The 15,392-nt window shown below is 32.0% G+C and overlaps 2 protein-coding genes and 1 pseudogene across 2 annotated transcripts; 1 reads left to right on the top strand and 2 right to left on the bottom strand.

Annotated features, from left to right (window-relative positions):
* Window positions 1-6,314: 6,314 nt before the first annotated feature.
* LOC108333388 (cyanidin 3-O-galactoside 2''-O-xylosyltransferase FGGT1) lies at window positions 6,315-8,032 on the bottom strand. Its single transcript, XM_017568823.2, has one exon. It carries the CDS (start codon window positions 7,992-7,994, stop codon window positions 6,618-6,620), a length of 1,377 nt encoding a protein of 458 aa, XP_017424312.1. The 5' UTR covers window positions 7,995-8,032; the 3' UTR covers window positions 6,315-6,617.
* Window positions 8,033-9,873: 1,841 nt separating this feature from the next.
* LOC108332840 (inositol polyphosphate multikinase beta-like) lies at window positions 9,874-10,571 on the top strand (annotated as a pseudogene).
* A 431-nt stretch (window positions 10,572-11,002) lies between these two features.
* Window positions 11,003-12,579, bottom strand: LOC108333727 (subtilisin-like protease SBT2.4). Its single transcript, XM_017569203.2, has 4 exons — window positions 12,387-12,579; window positions 12,021-12,287; window positions 11,621-11,893; window positions 11,003-11,514 (listed from the first exon to the last, which is right to left on the bottom strand). Exons 1-3 carry the CDS (start codon window positions 12,474-12,476, stop codon window positions 11,834-11,836), a joined length of 417 nt encoding a protein of 138 aa, XP_017424692.1. The 5' UTR covers window positions 12,477-12,579; the 3' UTR covers window positions 11,003-11,514; window positions 11,621-11,833.
* Between the last annotated feature and the right edge of the window lie 2,813 nt (window positions 12,580-15,392).

Below are 15,392 nucleotides of genomic sequence, written 5' to 3'. Positions count from 1 at the left end.
AAGACAACTCCCAAACATTAGTTATAGCTCAAAAATCACTCTTATAGAAATTTACCTATCAAAACCCCAATGTAGACCAAAAACCAATTATAGCTCTATCATTCTATCACATTAAAATTCAACAGCAAATATCAATTCATTATGAAATCAGTCCCATCAATTCAAGCGACCTAAAACCAATACATTCAACAAGTAATCGATGCAAATTCTTTCAATATCAAACAACACCCATTCAATAGAATTCCCATTAGCAACTTCACATACCAAATTTATAAATTTCAAACCAAACCAAGCATGCAACACAATATATTAAATCATCAACAACATAAAAGGAGTAGTTAGTTTCCCTTACCTTAACGAGGATCCAATTGCTCTACAAGAGCTAATATGACTTTACCCGCTGAAGGAACTATATATGTACCTATAACTCACAGAAACCTCATCGGGGTATACCGTTAGTACCACCAAGCAACAGAGAGTCTTATAAAACACTCAGAGGACACATGCAAAAGCACTAAAACTCGCATGCAAAGGAAACGAGATAAACCAAAGAAAAAGAGTATAAACTAACTTACTCTTTTAGAGAAATTGATCCAGTAAACTTGAAGATCTCGTCGTTGTGATCACTCAAGCGGTCTCTGATCTTCAGACATATGAACGTAGGAGAAGAACTCTAGAGAGAAGTCAGAGAACTCTAGACAAATGATTTCTAGTGTGTTAAAATAATGAAACTCTTTTATAACAAAACTATTTATATTAAAATTATTTAATATTAAAATAATCGATGAATTAATGACAATATGTTCAATGACAATATAAAAACCCAATTGAATTAATGAACAATAAAAAGGAATTAAATTATGATTTTTTTAATTTTTTTTCTGTTATTTCATTTTGTTAAACAAACATGTTAGATTATTGTGGCCAATCTGACAGCTTTTTCACATCTTCTAATTTTATTCTTATATTTTAGTTTTTAATTTAATCCTATATTTTTTCTACTCAATTGAGTTTCTATTTAAAAAAACACTATTGAGTTTCTATTTTAGTATATAAAAACACACAATATTGCTTGTTATGTTAAATTTGCGTTTGGAAGTTGATAAATGTCTCGTTTAAGTAACTTTCTATATCATTTTGACACTAAGATTCCATGAAACTCATTCATTATTGAGTAAATCAACCCTCTTATACTTAGGAATATAGAAAGAAGTCCTAAGGATTAGATATTTTTGGATGTGATGATATTTTGATTAATTTCAATGATATTTTGCAGGAACAAATTAATGGTGAATCTGAGCCTGAAAATCGGTGCTACTAAGCAACTAAGGCAGCAAAAGAAGAATTCAAACTTAAGCCTTGCAACTAAGTAACTTATAATGGTAATAAGTGACAAGAGAAAAACCCTCAACATGAGGAAACCCAAAGCACCGAACAAAAGATCTAACCCATGAATAAAACTCTTCAAGGGAGGTAATCTCAATTACTGATCACTAAAATAGACGTTTGAGTTAGAAGAAAATCTACCATGGGAAGAAACCCTTGTTGCTAAGCACCATTGAATGAAGCTGAGCTCTAAGGTGAAAATATATAAAAACATAACATTACTTATGTTTTAAGAAACACTTTTCCAGCTTTTTTTAAGCACTCTCTTTAGAACTGTCAAAATGGGTCACAACCCGTGGGTCAATCCGGCCTACCACGGGTTTGAGCCGGATTAGGTTTGAAAAAATTGTATTTTTTTTATACGGGTCAGATTTCAACCCGGTTCATTTAAACCCGGCTCATGCGGGTTGAACCCGTGGTGGGCCGTTGGCCCACCAACCCACCTACCTAATTTTATTTTATTAAATTTTCATTTTCATTTTATAAAAAAATATTTATTATTTTGTTTTTTCTTGAAAAAATTATTTAAGTTCTTTATTTTCAAAATTAATTAAACACCCATGTTAGGAGTGAGATTTGGGAGTGAAATTTGTTTAGATTTGAATTATAGAAAGTTTGTAATTTTTTTTATTTAAAAAAATTGTAATTAAGTGAACCAACCCGTTTACCCACCAACCCGTGGTGGGTCGGGCCGAGTTCGATTTTTTCTGGCTCGCTAATAAATGAGTCGGGTTGGATTGACTCACTAAGTGACCAACTCGTGGTTGGTTGGGCCGAGTCGGGCCGGGTGGCCCGTTTTGACAGCTCTAACTCTCTTTGTACTTGATTATAACATCTTATTTAGAGATATAAGGGAGGCATAACAACTCCAAAGGCTTGTAACATTTCATATAGTTGAACTTTCTTGTGTTGAGGTTGAATATATTCAATTCTAATTTTCTATATTGTTACATCTTGAAAATTTATATATGTTTTCATTCAATTTTTATGGTTTGATTTATGCTTTATAGTTTGAATGACTTGATCACCCATCTTATTTCACTAGTTTAGATTAATTTGGAAAACAAATATCAAACTACGGTCCAATAAAATCATTTCCTACTTTTAAATGCTTGGAATTGATTTAAGGCTCGAGTTGGATAAAAATTCATGCACTTAAGACAATGATTCATTCTGTAAAGACCTAGAAAATGTTATTTTAGAAGTAGTAGTGGTTTAAAAATAGTGAGACTCGATTATTTTAATATTAAAAGATTTTAATATAAATAGTTTCGTTAAAAACGAGTTTCACTATTTTAAAACACATCATCTCTCTAGAAACCACTTTTTCAGAGTTCTGTGACTTCTCTATAGGAGTTCTTCTCTTGCGTTCATATGTTTGAAGATTAGAGATTGCCTGAGTGATCACAACGGTAAGATCTTCAAGAGTAACTAATCACTTTCTCTAAAAAAAGTAAGTTAGTTTCTACTCTTTTTCTTTGGTCTGTCTCGTTTCCTTTGCATGCGAGCCTTATTATTTTTTCATGTATCATCTGAGTCTTCTACAAGACTCTCTGTTGATCAGTGGTTTTAATGTTGTACCCTTATCATGATTTCGTTGTTTGTAGGTGCAATTAGTATTCTTTGATCTGTGGCAGCTGTCTGAGGGTTCTATCAAGTCGTTAGTCTTCAAACAAGTAAGGAAGCTAATATTTGTTTTAATTTGTGTTAAGAAGTATGAAATTATGTTTGTTAGGTTGTGAGAACAATGTTTGATTGAATATGTTATCATTTGAGATAATTATTTAATAAGAATTGTGGTTGATGAGTGAAATTGGATTATTGATGAATGTTGTTGTGAATGATTATGAATTTGTATTTTCTTGAATTTTGAATGCTATTGTTTTGAAGTCTTAAGAGGTACAAATTTGTTTTAGAATTGAAAGTAGTGAAATAGGAGTGTTGTTGGGTTGGTTTTTGGTCCAAATTGAGGTTTTGGTAGCTGAATTTCTATAAGACTGATTTTGGAACTATAACTAATGTTTGGGAATTGTTTTTAGATCATTTCATACATGTCTATAACCTTAATTAACCATAAATTTGATGTTGAATTGGTAAGTACTTAATAGGTTGAGTTTATGTTGTTTTTGGTCCAGTTTTAGGGGTTTTAACAAGTGAGAATCTAAAAGAGAAGGTTTGTCATAAAAATAAAGGTTTAGGATCTATTTTTAAGTTAATTGTGACTTGTTTAGACCCTTAGTTTGTAAATTTATGGTTTACAATGTGTAAAATTGGTTATAGGTATTTTTGAATTAGTCTAGTACCTCTTGTTTCTGACCAAATAAGCAAAGTGGTATTCAATTTTTTAACCATAAGAATGTTTTGCATCAATCCTAGTGTCAAAGAATATTATTTGGTCATTCATATAGGTTCCAAGTGCACCTAAACTAGAAAATCATGTTGTTGTCAAAAATTAACAAGAATAATCGATCATCAAACTTGATAATTGATTATTTCAATCATAATTATATCTTTGCTGAAAAACTATCTGGAATAATCAATTATCAGATCTAATAAGTGATTATTGTAGTAGGTATTCTAAGATAATCGATTATCAAACCTTAATAATCGATTATTTTAGTAGGTATTGTTGTATTTGCTTAAAACTCTATGGAATAATTGATTATCAGGCCTTATAATTGATTATCTCATAAGAAAATATATATTTATGATTTGTGAACATGTTTTTGTATATGTTTATGGTGGATGAACATGTGGTATGCATGATGCTTCATGAAATGAAATATTGAATATTAATATGTATGGTAGTTGTTCACACATGTATGATGTTTTGATGATGATGATTATGTCTTGATCTGACTCTCATGGAGATATTCCATAGTGGTGTCCAATGGTGTATGTATTATTATAGGAGCTTAAACTTAGGGGTTATCCTAACACTCTAATGGTCATTCATTCTCAAGTAGAGAGGGGTGAGACATGTGGTGAGAGTAATAGGAGGTCTTAGTCTAGGGGTGGGCCAACTGTTCCACCACTACAAGTGCATAACCCGCCATAGCTCAACAATAATGCATGTATCTGAATGTTTGAATCTAGATGTTATAATATGTTTAGGTGTGTGCTTAAGTTTAAAACTGAAATTTAATATATGATAATTATGAGTTCCATGTTTTATTCTTTTGATATTAGGTTACCTTTGCTATTTTTGTCTATTTGTGTGTTTGTTTTCTCTTTTGCAGTGATCACTTTAATGTTGTGAGCTTAGGGGAAATGTTAGGGTGAGCATGTGCTAGTAAACAGTGGAGCTAAGGCGTAGAATATGAAGTTTGGTTTCACTCTTCGTTCGTTTTGTAAAGATAATTTTTTTTGGATGTTACACATTCCATTAGAAGTTAAGGAATCACATTGAGTTTGAAGTCCTTAGGTTCTAGATTCCAAAACATCGAATGATCTACATTTAAATATACAAGATCAGTAGGGGTGCAATAGAAGAAGAATAAATTAATCCAATCTAAACATGTTTTATCATTATATTTATTAAGTCTTAATTAACTTTGTTTTATTCATTATTGCAATCACATCAAACATTGTTTCATTGAATCTAATCTAGATTTGAATATTGGATGATCTTAAACAAATCCATGTATGACACTTGTTTTATTTCGAAGTTGTCGTGTCAAAATTAGAAGTAACATATGACAAACCTAAATTTTAACACGTGACATTTCCAAACGGTGTTAACATAAATTTAACTTAAGGACTCACATTAAGTCTTTTCACAAAAATAAGTATTCAATTGAGTAAAAAACAAATAGAAAAATCAAGACGAATAAAAAATACAAAAATATATTAACTAAATTACTAATTAAGTTTTTTTATGTTTTTATAATTGAAATTTCATGGTTTAAAAATAAAGTTATGATTATTGATAATTCAATACCAAAATAAAATGCATCAAAGACATAGTATATGGTAAGTAATTCTAATACCGATTTAAAATTAGATAAAAAAAATTAGTTTAAAGGATAATTCAAATACAATTTCACACTAAAATATTAATGCAAATAAGTTTGACCTTTCTAAAAACCATTTAATTGAGTTATATCAAAATATAAATTTAAAAAAAATAAAATTTTCAAAAATACTTCAATTTGATAGGTCTAAATAAAGAAAAAATAGAAACGTAGGAATTTAAATTTAAGAAACTATTTAATAATTAATATTTTTTTACTAATAATTTTATTGCGGTCACTTGATTTTGAAAAACAATTATTAAATAAAATTAACAATATTTATTATTTATTAAGAAATAGTACTGGGTATCCATAAATTAGATACCATTCATATTTATCCACTAAATAACTAAATATTTATATATATTACACGGATATCCATTTATAATATTCATTTTAGTATTTATTATAAGTTTAGTTTTAAGTAGAAATATTTTTGTCATCCCTACAAATGATTTATTAATACGAGAAAGTTAATGTCTCCATATGAAGTAATAATCTCTTTCATTATGATGGAAGGAGCCAAAAAAGATACCCATAGGAAACTGAAAATCATTCATTGAAAAATTATAATGTACCTATTATACATTTTTGTTGGTTAAACTATACTTTGTTAAAGTAGTATAATTATTGGTTATCTTCATATATATATATATATATATATATATATATATGTATGTATGTATGTATGTGTTAGTTGTAATACATCCAAACATTTCACAATCATTAAAAGGTCTTCCGAAAAGCTTCATTATCATCATCAACATTATGATAACATGAAAAATCAATTATAATTTGTCTATGACGGAGAAACATGGCATCCCACTTTTTTATGAAAACCACGACACTTTGTTGAAGTTCAATATTTTTGTTAAATTATGGATTGAAGTCTAAATAAATAGTGTGAAGTTGGTGTATTCAATTTTAGTGATACACATTTATCGGTACTCTTATTTATATAGGGTTTTCAGAATACAAAGTGACTTACAAACAAGGATAAGGTTCTAAGAAGACGAATGAATGTCTTAAGGAGAGAAAACTAGTATACAAATTTTCTTAGTTATTTAACAATTTTAATTTTAAAAAGGAAATAAACAGAGGATAGAATCTAATATGGAAAGGGAGTTGGAGAAGAGATTGGTTTAATCAATAACTTCCTCCTTTTTAACTTCAAATGATGCCTTATTCAGTGGAATAGTTTTTTTTTAAATTTGAAAATCACACAAGTAAATATTGAAGCTTTTGACAAAAGTCATCAACACAATTTGACTCTAAATCATGACTTACTAAGAAATTTCTCAATTTTGAATGATTTGCTCTAACCTCTCTGCCCACACCATTCTCCTCATCCATCGCAATCTCCACTGCTTTGCACACACTCTCCTTTGTGAACAAACCATCTTCTTCACCCTTCTCCACTTCAACTCCAACCTTCAAGTTGCTACCCATCATCCTAGCGTTAAGGACTTGGTCACTGTCAGGTTGTGGCAGTAACACCATTTGACACTTATTTACTAATGCCTCAGTTAACGAACCAGCACCACAGTGTGTTATGAAACAACCCACTGATGGATGTTCCAAAATCAACTGTTGTTGTATCCATCCACTGTGAACAATCCCTCTCCCTTCAACCCTTTCCTTAAACCCTTCTGGCAGCGCAGCTTCAATTGTTTCAAACCCAATTGGAACTTTTACAACTGCCAAAAATGGAAGTCCCGTAAGTTCAAGACCCAATACCAATTCTTGGAACTGATCGTGTGGTAATTTCCATTCACTCCCAAGTGCACAGAAAACCACAAAACCATCCTTGAACCTTCCAAGCCACGCACTCCATTTTTCCTCTAAAACAGTGGTGGGTGATTCAGGTATGATAGGTCCTGAAAGGATAACAGATTTTCCAAACTGTTGTGCAAGGTAGTCAACATAAGGACCCTCAATTTCTCTACAACCTTTGAACCCAATTGCATCTGATAAGGTTAGACCACCATAGATGCGGTCATAAAAGAGAACACCACTACCATACTCCCAGTTCCTTTTGGAAGCAAGGAACTTAGCTTCATGGGCATGAAATTTGATCGATGGTACGGGGTAATCAAGAGGGGGTTGCATAAGGTCAAGTTCAGTTAAGGTACCCTTGTGGTTCATCCTTTCAGGGACTGCTGTGTAAGATATTGTGGCAGGGCTAACAATCAAGTATAGAAAGGATTTGATCCCCAAGCGAGAAGTAATGCTTGGTAGCCAATATGTGAAGTCAAAGAAAACAATCTGTGGCTTTAAATCTACGAGGAGAAGCTCTATATCCATCTCAGTGCGATCCATAGCTGTCATAATGAGTGGACCTAAAGAAAAAGATACATCGGAAGTGGTTTCTGCACCAAGAGGAAGACCTTCAACATGAGGAACGTCGATAGGGTAAAAGGCGATGAGATCTGGGAAGAGGTTGAATTGCTCTAACTTGGATTGTGTTCTTCTGGGGATGAAGAAGGAGATTTTGTATCCTCTCTTTGCTAATTTGTTGGAGAGATGGAGATAAGGTGTTAAATGACCCATGGCAAACCATGGAAACATTGCTATGTGCAAGGAAGATGAATCCATTTGTTGGTCTCCAATTTGCAGGTTCCCTACTGCATATTTCTTTATAAAGCAAACTTCTCCACCTAACTCCTTAATTTATTAGTAGTGGGAAAAACGTGTAAATTTGAAGAAAAATATTTTTTACGCACCTAAATTTTTTATATTTATTTGAAATTATTTTTATTTATTTTTTATTTTTTTCTTTCGTTGAAAAAATATAAAATTTTATAATTTCATGACTATTTCTTATATTATGTGTCAGATGAACGTAAAAATCTATCATTAGTCTAATTTAAAACGTCCACCTTGGAACTAAACACTACCTTATATTTTCTTAATATTAATGGTTGTCTGATGCTTTGGTTTTTATAATTAAATTTAAATGAGTGGCAAAAATATCACAAGTCAATTTATATGTGCCACTTAAAACCATTCTAATATATTATCGAATAATAATAATAATACATATTTATATTCATTTTGAATTACAAGATAAAATAATTATAAAAAAATTACTTTTTTTACTGAAAAGAGTAAAAAATAAAAAAGAAAACAGCATTATTGGGTGTGTGAAATATACGTATGAATTACAGCGAAATAATATGAATCGGTTATTTGTTTATTTCAGAAAAAAGTTTCTTGTCATTGTCCAATCCACCCACCGTCGGACATAAAGGTGTACGTACGAATAGTTAAAAGTTCACGATTTTAAAAATCAAATTAAAACTAATTAAAGTGATTTTTAATTTTTTTTACTGAGACTCGAGAGTCGTGCGTATCAGGAGTCTCTTATTTTTTTTCTTAATTTTTGTAATAAAAAATATATTTATTTAATTATTATAGTTATATAATAAAAACTAAAATAGTTAATAAGTTATAGAAATAATTATAAGAACTAAAATATAAAATATTAGACTTGATAAGAATTTTTAAATAATGATAGTAAGTGTTTTAACGTTAAAAATAATTTAAAAATACAAATAAAATTTTATAAAATCACCTTATTATTTAAATTATTTTTTTAAAACTCGATTTTTAAGTTTTCTTTTTTTTTTCTGTAGGAATTCTTATTTTAATAATCAAGAAGTATTTAGGAAAAATCTCCCTGTCATATATAACGATTAGTTTTCTTGACAGAGCAAGCAAGTTTAAGGTCATGGATAAAATATAAAGAATTGATTCGGATCTTAAATCATAAAATATTATATATAATGGTGAAGTTCGATACATCTTTGGATCTGAAGTGTACAAAGACAATATAATTGGTTTCGTTGATTTTTTGTATTGTGGTGGGCGTAGGAATGACAACAGATCGGGTCGGATAGTGCTTACCCCGTAACCCGATTCGACAAAAAGAAATTCATCCGTTATCTGATTCGTTATATATACGGATATCCGGTTAAAAGATATCTGCGAATATTTTAAAACTCGCGGATACCCGTGGATATCTGCGGATACCTGCAAATATTTTAAAAAAAAATATTTTAATAAATTATTAAAATAATTTAAATAGAATTACAAAAAATATATAAAATATAATATAAATTAAATTAAATTTAAATTTAAATTCAATTTTAATTAAATTTAATCTTGTAAAATATAAATTAATGTTAATTTTAATTAAATTTAACTTAATAAAATATAAATTAAATTTTTATTTTTATTTTTTGCGGGTAGCGGGTATCTACGGGTACGGATAGTATAACACCCGCACCCGACTCGTTTATAAGCGAGTATTAAAATATCTGCTACCCACGGGTTGCGGGTAGTAAATATCCGCAGGTATCAACTATCCGTCGCGGATTTTATCCGCGAATATCCGCGGGCGTGGATTTTTTTGTCATCCCTAGGTGGGCGTTTTCTTCCTCATACCTCTCTTCTCCATTTCAGAATCGTGAAAATGTTGAAGGTGCCGGAGCACTAGGTGGCGGGTCACATGGCAAAGGACGACGTTCTGGGGTCTGCTGGTGGACGATTCTGGAAAGTTCTACAAGCCACTGCAGGATAACGACAAGGGCTCCACTGAGCTCTCCTTCTACACCTCACTCGTCGTCCCACCCTCCATCCGCCCCTTTTTCCTGGCATTCCACGGCACCGTTGTCGTCCCTGCCTCCGACTACTCCGGCCCCCACACCCACCTTCTCCTCTAGGACCTCATCGCCCCCTACACGAAACCCTCTGTCATGGACGTCAAAATTGGCTCCCGAACCTGACACCTTGGTCACTCTGAAGACTACATCGCCAAATGCCTTAACAAAGACAGAACCACCTCAACCATCCCCCTTGGCTTCCAACTCGTCGGCGTCAAGGACTCCCTCTCCTCTTGGGAACCTTCCAGAACCTTTCTCTTCCAGAACCTTCCTCCAGACTCTCTCCACCGAGAGCGTCGCCCTGGTCCTCCGCAAATTCGTCTCCTCCTCCAACTCTGACGATTCTCGTTCTGACCCCGAATGCAACTTTGCGGCGGAGGTTTTCGATGCCGTCTTGGAGCGATTGGTGGAGCTGAAGGCGTGGTTTGAGGTTCAAACTCTGTATCATTTCTATTCATGTTCTGTTCTGGTGGTGTATGAGAAGGAGAAGGGGAATACCAACGATTGAAGTGGGAATCATAATAAGTTTTCCTACTGTACCCTTCCCTAAAGCTGATTTAACCTTTGTGCTTTTATATTTTTTAATACAAAACTCCTCTTTAATTTCACGTGTGATTAGTGAAAACATTGTTCAGTAACGTATAATTAAACCGCCGGTTTAATTTGATGACAAACCTCTAATTATTTCAGTTTTACAAAATGAAAGATCAATTGAGATTATAAAATAAAAACACTTATTGAGATTCCAAATCAAAATAAGAACTTAGACATTAAACCTAACTTTTTTTTCTTCTCTTTTCTATTCCTCTGAATTCTTCTGAACACGAAAACTTTATCTAAAGTAAATTTGCAGTACACAGCAGCTTTTCTAGTGCGAGATAAGTTTTGTCAAATATGCTCGCAGTAAAACTCTTTCATTTTTTTAATATTGATCAAGCCAAATAAAACTAAATAAACAAAATAATACTACAAGAAAAGAAAAGACTTTGTTTTTCCTAGTAATTTTTCCCAGAGTTTTCATAGTTCCCCATAATTTATATGACGCAAAAAGAATTATTTCAGTCGAGGTTTCATCTAGTCTATAAAAATGAGTAAAATTTGCTGTCAATTCACATCTGAAATCGAAAAAGCAAACACTCAAAAAGCTTCGAGAGTGATAATTGGTGTGATGAGGAAAACACCCATTTTCCTTAACAGAGCACCCAAGTTTGAAGCAGCTACTCTCGATTATGCAATTATCAGATATGAGTGGTTCTCGGGTTTGGCCCGTGGGAAATCACAGGAGTGTAATCCTCAGAGAGTTCCATTTCGCTTGCAGAGAGACATCCCATAAAAATCCGTTGAGAGGAGCAGATTTTCCCATACACAGACTCCCGGGGAAAGAAGTGATCTTCATTACACTGAAACCACGAGCACTGACAATGTTATTCGTACAATGTGGTTTAAATTTCCTGTGAGAACAATTTCACCAAAGATAAAATTTTGCATTGGTTGGACGACACTGATATGTATATCCAATAAAAGAACTATGCTCATAAACAAGTGACTATCACATACCTGATGAAAGTACCAAACCAGGATCAACGACACGATTGGGGTTGACAAAGCCTGAGCCGTAATCAAAAGGAGTGGCGGGTAGCAAGGTGTTGACCTCATAGCCTTCTTCCATTATAGCATGTCCAAGATGGTCATACTTTGAGCTTGTTGTAGAGATCGCATAAACTATCATGGATGGAGTCCATGATGGATTGTGTTGCTTCATCAGTGCTGCTATTCCAGCCACATGAGGTGTGGATATGCTGGTACCAGATAACAATGCAAAACTTTTCCCTGTATTACCAAAAGAGTGTTCAATGAAGTTTCAGTTGTCAACTATTTCTCTTTCATGAAAGATGGTAGTAGTGGTAGTACATTGACATTTTATATAGAATTTGGAAAAAAAAGAAGAGAAAAGTACCTCTGAGGAAAGGTTCTGAAGCACTGATGGGGCCCAGGCTGCCCAGATTTGGTGTCCTGGAGCAAGAATATCAGGTTTAAGAACATCTGCAAAAAAAAAATTATTGTCAATGATATCTGGACCCCTTGAAGAAAATCTACTAACTATCAGTGATCTTCCTGTGAAAGAGGCAAGTCTTCCTTCTCCCACAGCTGCCAAAGCACCAAACTCTTTGGCATTTCCTTTCTTGTTCCTCTTTGTTTTTTCTTCATAGTAATGTAATATAGCCTACAATTTCAAGCAGTATGTTAGTTATCTCTTTACAAAGATTCGGTTACATAAAAGATATAGAATAATAATAATAATAGCAAGCCCTCCCTTTTGTACCTTGGCATCCTCCACACGAGGGATCAAAGGCATTGGCTCTGCAATATAATCACCATAGCTTGGGTTTGCAACTAAAACAAAGCCCTCCATTCCCTGAGCCTTCACGGTGCCAATAATACCAGCAAGAGTTGAGGTGCCATTATAGAACCCACTTGAGAATGTGTAGATAATGATACTTCCCAACACCTGGGCATATTTTAATTATAAAAATATGTTAAATTCAATTCAAACCAGATGTATATGGGGCTTATTTATAAATTTATGATAACATGTTCACTTAGGTTATTTTGATTGGATTTAATTATTAAAATAAATTTAAAACTATTTATTTGAAAAGTAATTAATTTATACTACAAATACTCTGACAAAAGGCTGCATTGTATAGAAAAGTAACAGAGAAAGAAAGAGTTAAGGTCGTTTGTGGTATTTAACATAGGGATGACATTGACACGCAAAATTTATTAAGTAATGACTAATTTCATACACTTTTAAAACGAGAGACTGAATTGCCATTATTCAGCAGAACTGGAAACAAAATAGGCTATTAAACCAAAATTTATTTAACCAATTTTCTAAAGATAGTAAAAGTTTCACCAATTTTTCAAAAATCAATTAAAATTTTAACAGTTTTTTAAATTTCTAAAATTCTTAACTGATTTTTAAAAGTTGGTAACTACTAAAGAAAGAATAATATTCGAATTTTTGGAAGCGAAGAAGAAAAATTGAGAGAGAGAAACTCCTAAACTTCTGTATGTATTACAGCTAAAAACATTAATATGTATTGGATATTTGTTTTTTTAAAAAGTGTTTTGTCATTGTCCAATTGTCCAATCCACCCCACCGGCATAAAGAAGGTATACGAATAGTTAAAAGTTAAGTTAAATATGATTTCAGTCGTTTAAGTATAAAGTGATTTTATATCTAGTTCTTCTTTCAATTTTTGATACACTTTGATCTTTATTCTTAAGGAATCTATAAATTTTCGTCCTCCAAAATTAACGCTGTTAAAATTTGGTAAACTAACTAATTGTGTGCCACACTGTAAACTTAGAAATTCTCCTTCTCTCTACAACCATCCCCACCTCCGCTTTTTTTTATCCTCCCTCAACAATGACGCTAGGAAGATTAATTCTTTTCTCTCTCCTTCAACTATCAAACCTCCTTTCTCCTCCTCTCATCGAAAAAAGTGCCACTACACCAACGTCTCTTAGTATCCTTGATTTGTCTTCAAATGTGATAACTTCCTCAACATTTCAACTGTTATTCAATTTTAGTCTTTATCTACAAGAGCTTTATCTTAGAGAAAATGACATTGCATTATCATCTTTTCTTTTCCCAAATTTTCTATCTTTTAATATACTTGATCTCTCCTGGAATAATCTAGTAACAAGCTTCACCAGTGCTATCGATCAAAAAGAGTACTCCACAAAAAAAAAAACACTTTACAAATCCTCCTAAAAACATAATTGTCCTTTTAGAGGATCTACATGTATGTTGTTAATTGCAAAGTGAGAGTGCCCAATTCCACAAACACTCTTCAATCTGTGATTTTATTCTCACCACATTCGTAATCACCCATATTCTTATTAGGTTTCCTCTTTCTTCCTAAATATACTCTCATAAACAACGTCAAAATAGCACCGTTAAGCACGACATTCAAGACCCACGCGCCAATCCCGTTAACCCCTGTGAAGAAATGCAGCATTGTCATTCTTGGCTGATGATTTGGGGTTGTTTTTGTGTTTCTTCTTGCAGGTTGGCAACTATAGGTTGAGGGTTTTAATCTTGTAATTTGGGGGTTTGATTTTAGGATTTTTGAATTTGAGAATTTTTCTTTGGGGTTTCTGTTATTGTTCTTGGTTTTTCTGATGTTGCGATTGGAGGAGTTAGAATCTTTGTTTTCAAATTCGATTTTGGGGTTTCTTGTCCTCGTGTTCTTTTTTTTTTTTAAATTTGGAGTTAAGGGTCCTGATTCTCGGGTTTTAGGGTTCTAATTGATGGTGGTAGCACAAGTTTGCAACAATGGAGTAGCTGATTAGTACAACCACTGGATGTCGCCAAGGCTCCGACAACGTTGGACTGTGGGGTGCGGTCAATGGATGTCGTCATGGCTCTGTTGGCTGTGGTTGGTTCAGTTTGAATATAATTGGATAGCAAACCCAGAGTTGATAATGAACAAAAAAAAAAACACACCCTAATTTCCTTCAACTATATTACTCACTAACTATATGTCATCAAACATGTCATCACACGTGACAAACGTTAACAATGAAATATGTCATAACACGTCGCCAGATATTAGCCAACTCAATCTATTTTTAATGTCGTTAATTTTGGAGGATGGAAATTTATAGTTTTCTTAAGAACAATTATCAAAGTGTACTAAAGTGTGAAAGAATGATTAAATCTAAAATCGCTTGATAGTTGAGGGACTAAAAACATATTTAATCATTAAAATTTCATTAATTTAAAAAATTAAATAAAAACTGATTAAAGTGATTTTTTTTACTGAGACTCGAGACTCGTGCGTATCAGGAGTCTCTCTTTTTTCTGTATTTTTGTAATAAAAAGTATATTTATTATCATATTTAAATAAAAAAATTTAAATATGTATATTTAATTATTATAGTTATTTAATAAATAGACGTAATATAAAAATTAAAAAGTTTAATAATTTATAGAATAATTATATAATAATATTATTATACCATAACATATATTATGATATTTTTATATAAATTTAAATTCAAGAATTAATAGAAAATAATTATTAATTTTAAATATAATATTATATTTTTCTGAATATTATATTTTATTTTAATTCATGAAAAAGTTAACATTTGTATCTGTTTAACAATTTTATTATAAAAGGTTTAACATTTTGAAATAAAACATAAGTCTAATTAAGTTTTGTTCTTCATAAATTTTTTAAACGTCTCAAATCCTTATTAAATTTTTATGGTCCTTTTCAATTGATTTTCATTGTTAGATTTTTCCGTTAACCAA

This window comes from Vigna angularis, chromosome 11 (genome assembly GCF_016808095.1).
Source record: "Vigna angularis cultivar LongXiaoDou No.4 chromosome 11, ASM1680809v1, whole genome shotgun sequence".
Lineage (NCBI taxonomy): Eukaryota > Viridiplantae > Streptophyta > Magnoliopsida > Fabales > Fabaceae > Vigna > Vigna angularis.
The sequence above is the reverse complement of the archived record's forward strand: the minus strand, read 5'-3'. Positions and strand labels throughout refer to the sequence as shown.